The sequence below is a fragment of the Hydra vulgaris genome, chromosome 08 (genome assembly GCF_038396675.1).
Source record: "Hydra vulgaris chromosome 08, alternate assembly HydraT2T_AEP".
Classification (NCBI taxonomy): Eukaryota; Metazoa; Cnidaria; class Hydrozoa; order Anthoathecata; family Hydridae; genus Hydra; species Hydra vulgaris.
Genome location: NC_088927.1, coordinates 2,540,319 through 2,557,531, shown reverse-complemented (window position 1 = coordinate 2,557,531; position 17,213 = coordinate 2,540,319). Strand labels below are relative to the sequence as shown.

General features: G+C 25.8%; 1 protein-coding gene across 6 annotated transcripts; it reads right to left on the bottom strand.

Moving 5' to 3' along the window:
- Positions 1–3,565: 3,565 nt before the first annotated feature.
- Positions 3,566–9,599, bottom strand: LOC100207841 (zinc finger protein 525). 6 transcript variants are annotated; one of them, XM_065802263.1, is made up of 4 exons: positions 9,484–9,599; positions 7,023–7,072; positions 5,164–5,371; positions 3,566–4,997 (listed from the first exon to the last, which is right to left on the bottom strand). In XM_065802263.1, exons 2-4 carry the CDS (start codon positions 7,068–7,070, stop codon positions 3,685–3,687), a joined length of 1,569 nt encoding a protein of 522 aa, XP_065658335.1. In that variant the 5' UTR covers positions 7,071–7,072; positions 9,484–9,599; the 3' UTR covers positions 3,566–3,684. The 6 variants fall into 6 exon arrangements, with proteins under 6 accessions (XP_065658335.1, XP_065658336.1, XP_065658334.1 ...); XM_065802264.1 differs by lacking the exon at positions 9,484–9,599 and adding an exon at positions 9,040–9,143; XM_065802262.1 differs by lacking the exon at positions 9,484–9,599 and adding an exon at positions 7,899–8,153.
- Between the last annotated feature and the right edge of the window lie 7,614 nt (positions 9,600–17,213).

Here is a 17,213-nt window from a genome sequence, read left to right as displayed (position 1 = left end):
CGCGTTTTTTTCTATTCTTTAATTTATATGTGGCAATTCCTTTTAAGAAACCATATTGCCTTTGCCGTACACTAAATAATATAACTGTTACTCGGATGTTTAAAAGTAACTAAACTTGCATGTGAAATTCACAGTGCAGAACATTTATGTTGTTTTTTTAATCGTACACACTGCAGAGATCAAAACCTCTAGTTTGTTAGATTAACACTTTGATAAAAAGATTTGAATATTTTATTTCATTTTATTTTCATTCAGTTTTAGAAAGAAATTTTAAAAACTTTTTTCTAAAAATACCTAATTTAAATCATTCGAGTGAGTTTTTATGTAAAAGTGGGGTTACTTTAACCAGACTTAAAGCAATCTCATATTATGAAAAATATCTCCGGTCATTTTATTAATATTATATGGATGTAGTTTTTGCTTAATTATTCTGGTGATAAGATTTATTTCTTTATTATATTTATTACTATTATTATTACTATTATTATTGTTATAACCTTTATTATCAACAAATATAATAAATTAAAGTCATTAATATACATAGTATTATATATTAATGACTTTATTTTTTTGTTTCTTTAGTTGTTGTTTGTCTGTTGTTTTTTTTGTTGTTTTTTTCAAAGTCTCTGCTTTGAATTAGTCTTGTACTATTTGAACTGCTCCTCGCAAAAGTCTCTTTTCATTGTCCCTTCACAAAGGCTCCTTTGCATTTTTCTTTCATGTAAATAGTGTTGGCCTAACCTGCTTCTTATACTGAAAAATTAGACCAAAGAAAAGTTCTCATTGGGGATAATTTGTCAACAAACATGTCAGAATGTTTCAAAACTGTGTCAAGTAAATAACATAGTACTTGTGTGTTTACCACCTAACTCGTAACATTTGACACAGACTCTTGATGTTGTTTATTTTAGGTCACTAAAAAGTTAGTAAAAACCGTTGATTAGTTTTGTGGAAAGTATCACCTGCAGATAAAAATTCCACAACACTTTTAAAATGACACTTTCCACCACTTCTAAAAAATGACACTTTCCACCACTTCTAAAAAATGACACTTTCCACCACTTCTAAAAATAGTGCTAGAACTAATAAAAAACTAGTTAAAATTTGAAAGTTTTGTTAAGTGTAGAATTATTCCTTGACATACAAAACTTCTTATTAATCGCCTATCACTGCAGGATCGATCATCTATTGATCTAAGTCTTATTTCTAAAGCAGTCATCAGTCATGCGAATGACAATTGTGCAGACCTTGGACCTTCAATATTAAAGTACAAAAAAAAAATTAAATGTTCAACCAGGACAGAAAATCTATCCTGACTCAGAAGAATCAGATGTGATACCAGTCAAAAATACCCTAAAAGCGCCCCAGAAACGAATAAAAAATGAATCATTATTTAATTATGAATCTAGAGCAACATCTGACAGTGAATATAAGTATAAGCTACGTGCGTTTGAATCTGACTTAAACAACTATTTTTAAACATTATATACTTAGATTGAGTAGTAACCCACTTATATATAGAGTAGTTACCCACCTACATATAGAGTAGTAACCCACCTACCAATTTAGTTATCGTTTTATTATTACAGAACAAAAAAAGTATTTAATACAGTATACAAAATTTTTCGTATTATTTCTATTTTTATTTTACTTTATGTAGATTGAAGGGCATTTGTTTTAGCAATATGGAGGTATTTCTTCAAGTAAATTTTAAGTAAGTGTTTGTTTTAACATTATGGAGGTATTTACTTAGTCAATTTTTTACTAAATGAAGCAAAACAACAGAACAAGTAAACAACAGAACAAGTATACATGGCTTAAAGAAACACAAACTCAGGGTAACAATAGTCAGTTTTTGAAAAGCTAAAAAGTATACCACTTTTAACTTATTTTATAAATTAATTATCTCGAATTAAAGTTTTATATCTTTATCGATGACTTGAATAAAAAAAACTTGAAAAAGTAGTTTAAATAGAGCGAAATTGATCGTTAAACTAAAAATCGCAATAAAGTGGATTAAAGTATTTTACGGCACTTATTTTTGTAACTTTTTTTCACGCTAAAAATATTTTGTAAAATCTTTGTAAAAAACGAACGTTTTTCCCACGTTAAAAATATGGCGTTTTTGTAAAATCTACTATAATAAGTATCAGACATGTTAAAAATTTTATCAAATAGTTAACTTTTTTAGTTTTCCCTTTAAACGTAGTCATATTTTAGTAGTTTTTTATTTATAAAAAGGTGGATCCTTCGAGCAAAACATGTTGGGATCTCTTTTATATTTTCAGGATTAAAATCTTCATAAAGTTCTTGAACTACAATTGTTATTAAAATTTGATAAAAACTGAAATTATTGATACCCAATCCCTGCAAATATAAATTTAAAAAATTAAAAAAGTTGTCTTGATTTTTTTACAAAAAAAATCTTACATAAACTTAGTTTATAGAGATCATTTCGAAAACTTTATATTCGATTACAAAAAACTATAGAATTTTCGAATTTTTTAGAATTCTATAGAGTTATAGAGACTATAGAGTTTTTTTTAACCGAATATGAAATTTTCATAAAATTTAATAAATAAAATGTTATGTTATTTTCGACTAAAGTTTTGCAAATAAACTTCTCTGAATTTAATTTCTTTTTAAATAGTTAAAAAATAAAAATTATAATGAAAAAAAAAAAAAAAAAAAACACACCCTACTTAAATATAGTCTCCTATGACTTTTTTTTACCCATTTTAAATTTAACAACTTTACTTTTTTTTGGCATAGGCTAAATTTTTATCTTAATAAACTTCATGATGAAGTAATATCATCTTTTAAAAAAATTATTAACTAATTCTGAAAAACAAACTCTAAAATTTATTTCTGCAATTTGAATTGTCAACAAGTATTTCAACTTTTATAAAAGTTAAAATACTTGTTGTTATAAGCGCGTTTTGAAGCATATATATTTTGAAGGTATATCAAAATTAGTAACCTCTATGTTTATATTTAATGTTATTTATAAGTAAAGTTTATTTTGAATTTGTTATTATGATAACTTAAATAACCGTGGCGAAGTGAGCGTATGCTTCAGAGTTAAGATGCCTGTGATACGATATTTGTAAGGAAGGCGATGTGAAACTTTTAGATCTTCATAGAACACCTTTATAATTAGAAAAATTGGCGATAATATGATCTATAAATAAAAAGGATAATTTTGATTTCAATTACTAAAATATTCGTTTAAAAAGGTATTGGCCTGGATCGTTTCTATTTTTTTTTTTTTTTTTGCGTCAAGATTACAGCAACTTTTTGTAACGTTTTTATGTTTGATTTATTTTATAAGTTATTTTACTTTTTTATCAATTTATTTATATTATCTATTATATATATATATATATATATATATATATATATATATATATATATATATATATATATATATATATATATATATATATATATACATATATATATATATATATATATATATATATATATATATATATATATATATATATATATATATATATATATATATCAATATTTGTCGTATTAAGCATGATTTAAACACTAAATGTAATAGTTACTAATACGTGAAGAAACGTATTTGTTTTAAAAACAAAACTTACAAATAAATATAAAATAATTTAAAACACTATTTTGTTTAAAGAAAATGAAAGAGTTAATTTTTAATATTTACTCCATGGCTTGAACGTCATGGTTTTTCTTCATATGTTTAATAAGGGCGTATTTTTGCAAAAATTCACTGGGGCATAGTCCGCATTTGTGCATTTGTTCCCCTGTATGAATTCTTCTATGTTGTTTGTAAACATTAGATCGCATAAACTTTTTTCCACAAAACTCGCATTGAAAAGGTTTATACCCTCGATGAATAATACGGTGTTGACGCAAGTTACTGCTAAGTGTAAACCCTTGGCCGCATTCACTACATTTAAATGGTTTTTCATCAGATGAATGACCACGCAAATGTTTGTAGAGCAGACTTTTTGTTGGGAAGAGTTCGTTGCAAATTTTACATAATAATCCTTTACCTGAGTGTGTTGATGAGTCAGGACTAACTCCTGATTGTATTGGATAACTTACTTCAGATTCAGCTGGGGACTGGGGAGAATCATCTTCTTCTTTAGTTTCGTATTTAAGTTCGTCCATTTCTTTACTTACTCTTGTTATTTCGTGTTTAGTTAAATTAATTTTTTTTTCTCCAATACTTTGTTCAGATACTTCATTAAAGTCATTAGGTAAAACAAACACTGGGGGAGCTTCAGGAGGGTGAGACTGTGTGTATTGAAATTCAGGATGATATCGAAGTTTCTGTACAGGAGATGACAACCCTTTTCGATCTACCATAAAGTCTTCGTTATTTTTATTGTTATCAATAATACAATTATCTTCTATTGCGGAATATATTCTTTTTTTATATTTGTCAACATCAACATTATGACAATGCTGAAAACGATGTGTTGAAAAATTATCGTCATTTTTTGGAATAATAGCCTGAGGGTTAAAAATATGTGCATATTGTTTCGAGTCCCATTTTACTCTTTCTGAAGTTAAAAAGTTGTATTGAGGCATTCTATTATAATGGGTCGCCTCCATTTTAATACGCTGCATATAAGACTGTTGGTTATCATAAATTGGCGATGGAGTTCGATGCTTGCGTAAAAAATTTGCATTTTTTTCCGAGCACATATACGGTGCTGTTCGAATGTTTTCATGAAATTTCGGTTCAAAATCGCTGATTTTAGTACCATGCTTGCTAACTTGAGATACATATCTACCATTTAAACAAATTAAGGACTCTTTTATTGGCTTATCTTCCTCATAAGAGTTGACCTCTCGCCTGATTTGCCTAAAATCATCATATGATTCTGTAGGATTTACCTCTGTGTTTATCCCGACACTGACAAAACTTTTTAACTTCCATGATTCTTTTAGACATTCTAGGCATCTCTTGGTTGAAACAACCTCTTTAGTATAAACCGGATCATCTAAATCATAGTATGTGTTTACGATATATGTTGATAATATATGTTTATTTTTCTTAATTAAATTTTTTTTTCTTCTCCGGAATTTTTTTGTTATTTGAAAATCTTGATGACAAATAGAAACTAAAAAATATCTTTATTCTTATATTATTAAATTGGTCATTCTTACCTGATAAAAGTACATCGTATGATGACTCGTATAATGATGTGTCATCTAGAGTAATTATACATGGTATTCCATCTTTATGATTTCTTGGCCTTAATCCCAGAATTTGTGATTTTGATTTCCTTTGTGATTGATACAACAGTTTTGCAACTTTTAAAGTAGTTCCCTGTTCAACGGTCATCACAGAATAACCTGATTCGTAAATGGTCACCTAAAAACAATATAATTTGCAAAAAAATTCTTAAAAAAAAAAGTTTAGATTTAAATTTACTCTGTGAGTACCTTAGCAACCTATTTAGTATTATCAGCATTTAGTTTAAGTCTATTTTGTACTATTCGTTAGTTATGCAAATCATCGCTCATATCATAAGAACTCCCTCCCTACCGATGCAAGAAAATATTGATTAATGTGAAGTGACTCGACTCTTTTAATTCAAATGTAAAATTAATGTTATAAAATACACATGAAATAATAATGAAGCCCATCTGAAATAAAAAATTTACAAAATGTCGGCACAGAGCGCCGTCTAGCAGAACAAAGCATAAAACTAACAGTAAAAATGGATAAAATTAAATTTATATACAAGTTTTAAAAAAGATTAAGTCTGGACAAATTACTGACGAGCGTAAGAAGTTTATAAATTTTTTAATACCAGTTTCTTTTTTTAAATATTTTTTTTTATACCAACAGAACCCCTTAAAAATTGCTACTATTTTAAAATATCTTCTAAAGCAGAGGGTGCAATGAAGTTCGTTCAATCTTTTTTGAACCCAATGAAGATATTTTTTAATGTTTTTTTGCATTTTTCATAATTTCACAAGACAATTTTATTACGCGCTTCTTTTAGAGGAAAAACAAAAGCTGCGCGCTGCTAAAAATATTCCGATTAGAAAAAACAAAAGAAATTATTTTATTTAAAAAAAAAAAATGTTCTGAATAGCATCTGTTGCACAATTAACTCGATGATTAATCTCGATAACTCTTTTGTTAAATTGAAAAAATAAGTATAAATTTTTACTACTTTATAAAATGACGACACTTAATTCTTTAAAAGGGATAGAATGGGATTCGCATCACTCATATCATTAAGATAAAATTTGTAAGACTATTTGAACAAAACAGAAGTAATTAACTTTAAACTTGAGGAAACGCTTAGAAATGACTTGTGACGGATGCCTTCAAAAAAATACTCTATTTGAAAAGAAAAAAGAAAAAAAAACTTATTGTGATTTATCTTTAAACACTTCCAGCAATCAACAACCTAATCACCATTTCTTCAGTAGAAATTTTTTAGCTTGATGTAATTTTTAATGTTTTATAATCGATTCAAAACACCAGATAAAAATGCCGAAAAACGATAAATAAAAATGATAAATATCAATATAAATGAATATATCAGTAAAGGTTATTTAAAAGAAAAAAGAAACATTTTGGCATCAAAAATAATATCTGCAGAGAAATACCTTTGACAATATTATTTAAAAAATAAAAATATAAGTGCGATAAATATTTTAAACATGCAAAGCTATTCAGCCAAACATATTCAGCGTATAAAACTTTTTAATTTGAAAAATCTTTACTTAAAAAAATTCATCCTGCAAGGGGTCTGTGATTTTTAAATTTTTTAATTTTACGCAATTTTAATAATACTCCCGTGCTGTATGTCACTGTATCGAAATGTCACATTAAAATAAATTTACAAAAATGAAATAACGGTATTTTAATATCAGTACGAAGCGTTAATTAAGCGTTGACATCGATTAATATCAGTTCGAAGCGTTAATTAAGCGTTGATATCAATTAATTAACTACTGATTAAAACTTAGTAAAAAATCATTTATCATGTCTAAATAAAAGATACCTGAAAATTTCTCATCTCTAAAATGTTTATTTTGCCTTCTACTATCATACCTGTTACAAAAATAAAAATGACAATTTAGTAAATTTTAACAAAATTTTTAAGCAAAGTACATTTCACTTATGAAAATTAACTTATTAATTTAAACAAATCAATTAAAAAAAAAAATGTAATGAAATTGTTGGCACCAGTCTTCTTTTTCATTTAAACACAATGCCATAGTTTGCAAGAACACAAAATGTATTTGCCCTTTGTTAAAATCTTTGGAATTTTATGTTTGCAGAAAAGCATGTAGCATGCGAGAATTCAATTGATTTTTTTTTTCCATAATTGTTTAATGAATTTAAGCCAGATGATTTTTCATCAGACAGATGATTTTAGATTATGTATTTTTCAAAAGACAAAACGCAAATAAAAATACTCGCTGCTATTCGGGCGCATGTATTGATTTTGATGCTCTATTCTTTGCAAAGAAATGTCTTGTAAATTTTTAACTTTTTAACTTGGCAAATAAAGTTTTAAAGTAAAGTAAAAAGTAAATAATAATTCAACATTTAAATGAATAACTGTCAAAATAATCTTATGATTTCTAAAATGATCCCAGCGCACCAATATATGCAAATATATATATATATATATATATATATATATATATATATATATATATATATATATATATATATATATATATATATATATATATATATATATATATATATATATATATATATATATATATATATATACTATTGTTATTTTTAATATTATTAACTATTATTTATTATTAGTATATTATTATTATTATTATTATTTTATATACATAATTTTGAAAGATTCAAATGCAACAAGAAAAGAAAAAAAAAATAAACAAATTATTACCTACAAACACCGTGAATAACAAACTTTATCTTGTTACAATGAAGAAATAAAAATTGAAAACAGCTTTTTAAGTACTAAAACGTGGTCCAATGTTCTCCGCCCTTAAGGTGGTTCTATCTTTTACCTATAAAGCGGCGCCTTATTTAATATTTAATTTATATACGAAATTATACGTTAAGAGGAGAATAATGGAAAATTGATGCAACTATTTTTAGGACGAGTTTACATGAAAAAATAGATTTCATTATTTTGTTTACATTTCTATGTTATATTGCAACATGGTTTAGTATAATAACTACGATACCGTAGCTATGGTAACTAGGGTGCTTTAAAAACCTTAATGATGAGTTTATTTATATAATTATTTATACATTTTATTTCAATAAAAAACATTGTTGACTAAAAAATTTAGTTTTCTTTTAGTTTTTTTGCTATTAAATCACCGATTTCTTTTAACAGACATTATCATCTATAGCAAAGTAATATTATTTTGTTTTTAAACATACGGACTACCGGTCTATTTAGTTTTTGTTTACTGACGTTTTTGTTGTTGTTTGCAAATGTTCGCATAAGCATCGGCAAATTTGTATTATTAATGAAGTGGAAGAAATCAGGCTTCCATACACTCCTTGATTGAAAAAAAAAATTATTGACTCCATGGATATATGTTTTTTAATGTATATTTTAATCTTATTGTTTACAATGTATTTAATGTTATATTATCTCTGTTTTGTTCTTTTTTTGGATCTTTAGTTGATAAGGACCAATGATATATTAATTTATTCAGCCTGACCACTCCTCTGACGGCCTTATTATCTATGAAGATGATTTGATAAAAAACGGAAGCACAACCATGATTTGAGAAAATACTTTGCATTAAAAAAATCTCGTAATTTTTTTAATAAGACATCCTCTTTTTATTTTATTATCTTGTGTTTTATTTCTGGTCTGTATTTAATTTATAAAACCTGCATCGCTTGTAGTGATTTCTTTTAAACTTTGTCAACCCTATATATATATTTTTTAGGATTGTCTTTTTTTTTTCTTCCCTATTTTTATTCGTTTCTATTATTCATAAAAATTCATAATAATTGATATTTTTTGAAAATAAATTATCGAAAATTCTTCCAAACTTTCTTACCTGAGAAGAAAATCAAAGCGCAAGTTTGATAAAGATCTATTCTTTCATTGCGAAGATTTAGTAACCTAGAAATTTTATCCACTTAACAGTGAATGATGGCATTCAAACCGTCAAAGTGAGAAAGATTTGAATAGATTTGCAATTTGACCCCGTATCGCGGAATGAATAATATATGTTATATATAAACGAGGCATGAAAATTGTTAATTAATCTCGGTTTGCAGCTTGATATTAAACTTTTTTTTTCAAAAACATTACAAAATTAGAAAACTATATTTAAAAACTTAAAAGAAGATATTTGAAAATTTATAATAAGAAAGTCGCTTTATTTTATTTTGGAAATAAAATATGTAACTTTAAAATATAAAAGAATTTTCAAAATTTAAAAGGATTATGAGAAAAAAATAGAAAACATTAATTATTAAACTGATAAATCAAGTTATACCTCATAAACTTGTTCAATTCACTTAGTTAATGCTTTTGAATTTGTGCACGTGTTACTTATAAAAAAAACTTTTCATCGCAGCGAAGAAAACGTTTTGTAAAAATGCTGTTCGATTATTTATGATCTTTCTCATTAAAATTCTTTAATTGCATTATTCTAATGCGCCTGTAGGGAATGGAAAAATAAAATATTTCAATTACAACCAAACTAACCGCTTGCATTTATCCCGCCAAGCTGCGAATATGTTTGATTAAATGTTTGGCTACGAAAATATGTAGAGGTAGATTTATATTTTGAGGACAAAGAATATAAGTTTTGAGAAATTACCTACCAGCTATTATTCAATTTCATCAAAAGAGATGTGTATTTGAAAAAAAAGATATGAACTAGGTTTATTAACGCAAGGTAAAAAACCGTTGCATGCCAAATTTCAAATCGTTTCATGCGGAATTTCAAACCGTTAGCTGCGGAATTTTATATATAAAAAAAATACATCCCTAAAATTTGATTTCGATTAGTTTATTGTCTCCAAATAATGTTTTATCATAGACTATTTAAAAAAAATAAGTTTACGGTTTTATATAAATATCTGTTAAATATTTGTATAATATTTTTAGAAAATTAATTTAACATCATTAGGGTTTAAATATTATGTTTTTGGAAGAAAATATTTGCTAATCTGCCGGCTCTTGTTGATTATCTTTTGTTTTTCAATAAAATTTACCGTACTTTTAACGAGTTTCTAACGAACATCTGATAGACTTTTATAAGAAAGAGTTGACAATACATTTTAGTAACGGCATCTGGTAGCGAAATAAACATTAATATTTGATATTATAATGATTGTGGGTCGAACTTTTTTTATTTTCATTTTTTCAAGGTAGACAAATTATGAGTATGTTTTCGTCTGCTTTTATAAGCATTGTGTCATACATTTTATGTTATTATAAGCACTGTGTCATACTATTTGGCGTCTTGTATCTATTTTTGTCACATCATTTGCAAATAAATAAAAAATGAAAAAAGAACTTAATTAAACTGATAAAATAACCTAATCTAATTTCTTAACTTTTTACAGTAATGAGAAAAAAATTTTTTCAAAATATTTGAAATCTTATAATGTTAATGTGTCTCGCTTTACTAAGGACCTTAACAATTAGGGAAGAGGAATACAAGCTTACTCCTAAATTGTGCGCAAAATCTCTTTTAAAACCCAAACTGTTTGACTCATATATTAAAAAAAAGTATCTATAATCTCGTGTCTGGTACATGAAATTCTTTGCGTTCAAAGTTATACTTCCTTGCACTTTCCTCATGCAAAAGTATTTATATAAAGTTTAGCTAGTAGTTAATTTGAGAACGAATATGTATTGGTACATTGGGGATGGTGGGCGAAATTAATTGTTGATAACTTCATAATTGTTGATCAGTATAAAGATTATGGGTGTATTAATATAAAAATAACTTTCAGAAACTTATATTATGTAAATTTGCGCTAAATGTACAAGAAAACTCAATTTACTTTGACTTAAAAGTTCAATTTACTCGCAACGGTGTAACCTAAAATCATTGTTTTTTTAATAGTTATCTCGCAATTGTCAAATAATTGTCTCGCAAGTTTTTAAAATAGCTACTACACTTTTAATATATATATATATATATATATATATATATATATATATATATATATATATATATATATATATATATATATATATATATATATATATATATATATATATATATATATATATATATATATATATATATATATATAAATAAATATATTAATTAAATATTATTTAAAAGGCACTGTGCTTTTTTTTATAACAAAATCTGGAGATGTTATCTTTTTTTAGAGGATGGGAGTAAAACAAAATGAACCCTCCTATAAGTAAAAGTATTATTCTGCTTATCCATGCGTAATAGAAACGATTTGATTTTTTAGTTTATTATTTTTAACATGCATTATAACTATTAATATTATATATTATATAGTTACAACTATTGTTATTATTATTTATTATACAACTATAACTGTATAGTTTTATTTTTATATCTAATTTAAAGTTAAATCATTTAATTAATGGGCTTTTTAAACTACAATAATTTTTAAAAATTCACAAAATGACAAAAACAAGCAACTTTTTCAAAACATATAGTTATATATATATATATATATATATATATATATATATATATATATATATATATATATATATATATATATATATATATATATATATATATATATATATATATATATATATATATAAATGTATATATACATGTTAAATGGTAAAACGATCAATTGGTTATAAAACTTTTAAACTTTCAAAATAAAAATGAAATTTTGAGCACAGTAAAAAAACTGAGGAAAATGGCAAATTAAATGAAGTATTTTGTCAAAGAACAATGGAAGAAAGAAAAAAGATTTGGGACGAAGAACTACTTCATAAAAGGTAAGTTAAACACCCAAAATTTTATTAAGCGAAACATTATTCTGTACCTAACAAAAAGATTTTAAAAGACCTTAATGTAACATTTTTAAAACAGCCAATCTTTTACTTAACTTTTCTGATGGAGATTTATATTTTTTTTAGGAGAAACAATTTTACTTTTTTTAGAGACAGAAATCTTTTTAAGTGAATTTTTAATATTTAAGTAATATAAAATAATATTTTAAAGTTAGGGCAATACGCATAATCATTAGAGTATAAATAGCATCATTGATAAATTTTCTTATCAAATGCACTTGTCAAATATTGTAAGATTGAAATTTTATCACTTTAAAATGTTTTATTACATGATTTTAAGGACTAATAAACAGACTGATCTTTAAAGAGACGAATTGTTTGGTGTACACCCTGACAAGAAAATCAATATTTTAAGGGCAGGGAATCGGGGCAAATTTGTCCACCTTCCTTAAATTTTTTCAAACATTTTTGCGGAATGTTGTAATATTATAATATTTCTTAAAAAGGTGTTTACATATTAACATAATGATATGACAAGAATATATTAGAATAAGAAAATTCATATAAACTTATCGATCAGACTTTTGACATATAATAAAAAACTGACAAATTTTTTACTATTGATTTATATGAATGTCATTTAAAGTCTAATCCTTGAGTGTTTTAATACCATTCATTTCAGATTCAATTTTGAGTGTTTTAATACCACTCATCTCTGTGATTCTATTTAGATTCAGATGTTGATAGTCTACTCAGAATTTTGAAATGCTGTGATAAACAAATTTGGAAAATAGCAAACATTATTAATGGCATCATATTTTTGTTTTACGAAAATAACAAGATGGTATTTAATAATAGGGGAGACCGGGGCTAGTTGGCCGCAGGGGTAAGTTGACGAACTGCGTTTATCTTTAGAGCCTTTCATCAGAAAGTTACAAAAATTACTCAGAAACTTCATTATTGACGATTTCATCATTCACTGTAGTATTGTCAAGATTCGCGCATGCGCATGGGAGATATTGAGATTTATGCGTTTTTTGGACAAAAACGTAACTTTTAGAACATCGCTTCTTTTTTACTATACAAAGAAAATGTTTAGTCGTATGAAAAAAAAATTATTGTAAAAGTTCCAGTCACAATTGGTTTACTATATCCAGTCAGACTTTTTTTTCAAAGCTGCCGGTTTTCAGTATCTATAGACTGTTTATTAAAAAAAAAAGCTTTCGGGGTAAGTTGACAAATTTTTCACGGGGTTAGTTGGCTCATAGCATTTACTATGGAAAAAAATATTAATTTTGATAAAATTATTATTATTTTTTTTTTTTAATTTTTAACAATATTGAAAATATTTATTCTAACAAAAAAATTAAAAAAAAAAATTTTTTAGTTTTTTTTACCACAGATAAAAGGTGGGCTACTGTTTGGCTTTTATACGGACTAATATTTGGTACCAGCTAAAGGTAATATTAAATTTTGGGATAAAATTGTTGCAAAAATTAATTTTAAAAAAATTTCTAATAATTTTGCACTTAATAGTGCATTAAAAGTCATTTTTATATTTGCGCCAACTTACCCCGTGGTGGGGTAAGTTGGCGCAAATTTTTTTTTTTTTTTTGAGGGCCCGGAAAGGCCCGAAGAATTTTTTTTTTGTTAATGAATGCAAATTTTATAAGATACCCTAATCCATACTCTTTAAGACTACATTTTAATATTTTTAAAAAAATGTAGTGTTAGGGCTACAGAGCTCATAGAGTAAAAACCGAGCCAACTAGCCCCCGTCTCCCCTATGGCCTTTCAATTCCAATCCAATTAAAAGATTGTGGTTAAAATTATTTTTTACATAATTTTTCTACCACCAAGCCCACCTTCATTATATCAATGCCAAACTATCCAATGATTACTTAATCGGAAACCGATGACAGGTGCTATAGGTATCCGGTTAAGTAGTCATTGGATAATTCGTGGCATTGATTTCAAATTTTGTGTTCCTTACACAACATTTCAAATCACAAATCACTGTCATAAATTAGCAAATGAAGTTCTGCTAGAGTAATTATATTAAATAAATTCTTTACCTACATCGAGTACATTTTTATCTTCAGCTGCATCAAGTATGTATAACATTTGCTGCATCAAGTATGTATAACATATTTTTATCTTCAGCTGCATCATGGATGTATAAAACATTTGTGTAGATTTTCAAAAAATATTTTTAGAAAAATATTTTTTTCATACAGCAACTTTAACTTATTGAAAGTTTTCATTTCTCCCAGGTTTGACTTTTCACTGTCACTATATAAACAAGATTATTTTTCTTATTTTCTGACTAAACTGTTAAATATAAATGCCTGCAACTATGTTTAGCAACATGAGATCTGCTAATAAATAGAGCTTTAAATTGTTAAGCATTGTTTAATTTATGAGAAAAAGCCAATACAAGAACTTTATTAGACCAACATTCTTAGACTCATAGTCAATATATATTTGATGTTTAGTATGGAAACAGATATTAAATATCAATAGTCAATATCTGCTTCCATACTCAGAGTAATAATTAAAACTTTTTCATTTGACCACTATCTACTCCGATTGGAATAATAACTTTATCCACATCTAGTCATCGAACAATGCAAATATGATCACACTATTTAGGGAAAATTGGGGCACAGTGGATGGATTTCTTTATTTTATAAATTGAGCAAAAGTTAAAATATGTATTTCATTTTTTTCAACACAAAAGGATAGAGATATATATCCTTCATGATAATAAAACACTAAAACCCAAATATTTATTACCTAACGGCTCACAGAAAACTTTAAAGTGAGTTGTGTTATGTTATTCACTGTGCCCAGTGCACAGTGTGCACAATGAATAAATGAACACAACCGTGAATTAATCATAGTGAATAGCGGCATCGCCAAGTAACTTTGAGGCTGAGGGAGTAAAGACACTGTACACTCTACTTTTGGCATACTTTAATTAATTAGATTAGTATAATTTTATTGATAAGAAAACTTATAAAAATATTAAAAAATTCAAAAATTATTCAAATATTATTATTCATAACTTAAAACTAATAAACTCATTTTTATGTAGTTTGTTTGTTAAAAATGCTTAAATTTAATCTTTAAGATCATTAATGGGGCATAGTGAATCAACATATTCACTGTACCCCAATTCACTGTGCCCCACCATAGCTAATTAAGTTTAAGTCTAATTTCTTGGGACATGAGTGTTGTTAAAAGAAAAGCTAAACTACGAAAAGAAAACATAAATATCAATAATCCGAATGAAAAACCTCCACTTTTGAAATTATTTCAACCATAATCTCCATAATAAACAAAAGTACGGTAAGAAAATTTACTATAGTTAGCTAAAAACAAAAATTATCTACCAAAAACCGGTAGTCACAAGTTATGTGGTATCAACTATAACTGAAGATAGCTGATATATGAGCACATAAAATGAATACATTATCAAGATGAACAAAGTCCTTTGATAAAATGCCTCTTATTCACTGTGCCCCTCGATCCACTGTACCCCAACTTCCCCTATATTTACGAAAAACTTTGATTTAATGATTTATTATTGATAAAAAAGTATATTATTGATAAAAAAAAAATTATATAGTAAGTTTTCTTCTTGTTTAAAATAGTAAAAAAAACACAATACAAAAGAATGCAAGCCTTAAATTTAAAGAGGAGGGGAAAAAATTTGCCCCAATTCCCTAAAAAGTTGATTTTCTTGTCAGAATGTACACTAAACAATTCGTTCTCTCCATAGATCAGTTTAATTATTAGTCCTTAACATCAATTAAATTTTTTTCAGAAAACTTAACATGCACGATATTAATAACTTTTTGAATCAAAAAACTTAATTGCATGATTTAAGGACTAATCATTTTATTGGGTTGAAGCAGTTCAAAATTTTAATTAAAGACACTTGGAAACTAAAAAAAAAAAAGTTTTTGACACTTTAAAAAAATGTATGTAAAAAACTTAATTTTGGCATTTTAATTTTAGATGTCGTTCTCAGATCTTAGAATAAGTAAAATTATTTTTTTATCTTATTCATTTATTTTTTCGGTTTATAATGAGTTAAGTTGAAAAAATAAAAAAAGTTTCACTAGATCCCATAGTAATTTTAACATTTCGTCAGCTCGGAATACATTTCGTATCGATAATTTATTAATGTTATATATAAATGTGTAATTACTTAGTTTATGAAAATTTAAGATTATTTATATGAAAAAAATTATTTTTGTATAACGTCATATTGTAACGTTATACAAAAATATTTTTTTTATATTTACATAAATTAGATAATTTCATATATAATTCTAATAAATTATCTAAATGACATTCCGAGCTGACGACTTTTTCATTGATTAGTGTATATAAAAGCAGAAAGAAAAAAAAAGATTTTCAAAAACATTTTTCTTAATTATTTTTCGATAAAACATTTTAAATTATTGTGCTTCATTATTGTAAAAAAAATTAATTTTAGAAATACCGAAATTAATTTTAGAAATACCGAAATTAATTTTAGAAATACCGAAATTAATTTTAGAAATACCGAAATTAATTTTAGAAATACCGAAATTAATTTTAGAAATACCGAAATGTATTAAAAGTACCAAAATCCATCAGTAAGTTTACAAGTAACGAAATTTGCGTATACAACGGTATAAATAAGCGATAAACAAATGAGCGATACAACGACAAAAGATTTATTTTGAACTATAGCGAGTTTGCTTTATTTATAAAAAGTTAATATTTTTCAGACAGTATTTTTTATCCTTTTTTGGAATCTGGTTTTCAAAATATATTTGGAGTTCAACCTTTTGAATAGTATTATTTTCAGTAAGATGACTTTTGTATATCGGGACAACTAGTTATTTATATAATTGAATATATTACAACCATTTCGTGATGATGTTCACAGTTGGATAATCTAAAATATTCTTTTTCTAATTTAGAAAAGAAACTTTTTTAATAAATTCAAATTCTTATTTTTATAACTTAACATCAATTATCAATGGCGTTTAATGTAAACAAAAAAGGTAAGAAATTATATAAGAAAGATCAATCATGCAAAATGGGATGAAATGCAGTTTTAGCTGTAAATAAAAAGGAACTTGGAACTAGAAAAGCTGCTTATACATATGGCATATTTAAGTTTGTTCTACATTGGCATATTGCTAATAAACCAGTTCATCAAAAATGTTGCCAATTAGTTTTTGTGTGACTTAG

Excerpts from the sequence above, each read along its gene's own strand:
- LOC100207841 (XM_065802261.1), bottom strand. Across the intron at positions 5,372-7,022 it reads TAGAGATGAGAAATTTTCAG|GTGACCATTTACGAATCAGG; the intron begins GTATCTTTTATT and ends TATTGTTTTTAG. Across the intron at positions 4,998-5,163 it reads ATACGATGTACTTTTATCAG|ATGATCCGGTTTATACTAAA; the intron begins GTAAGAATGACC and ends ACTATGATTTAG.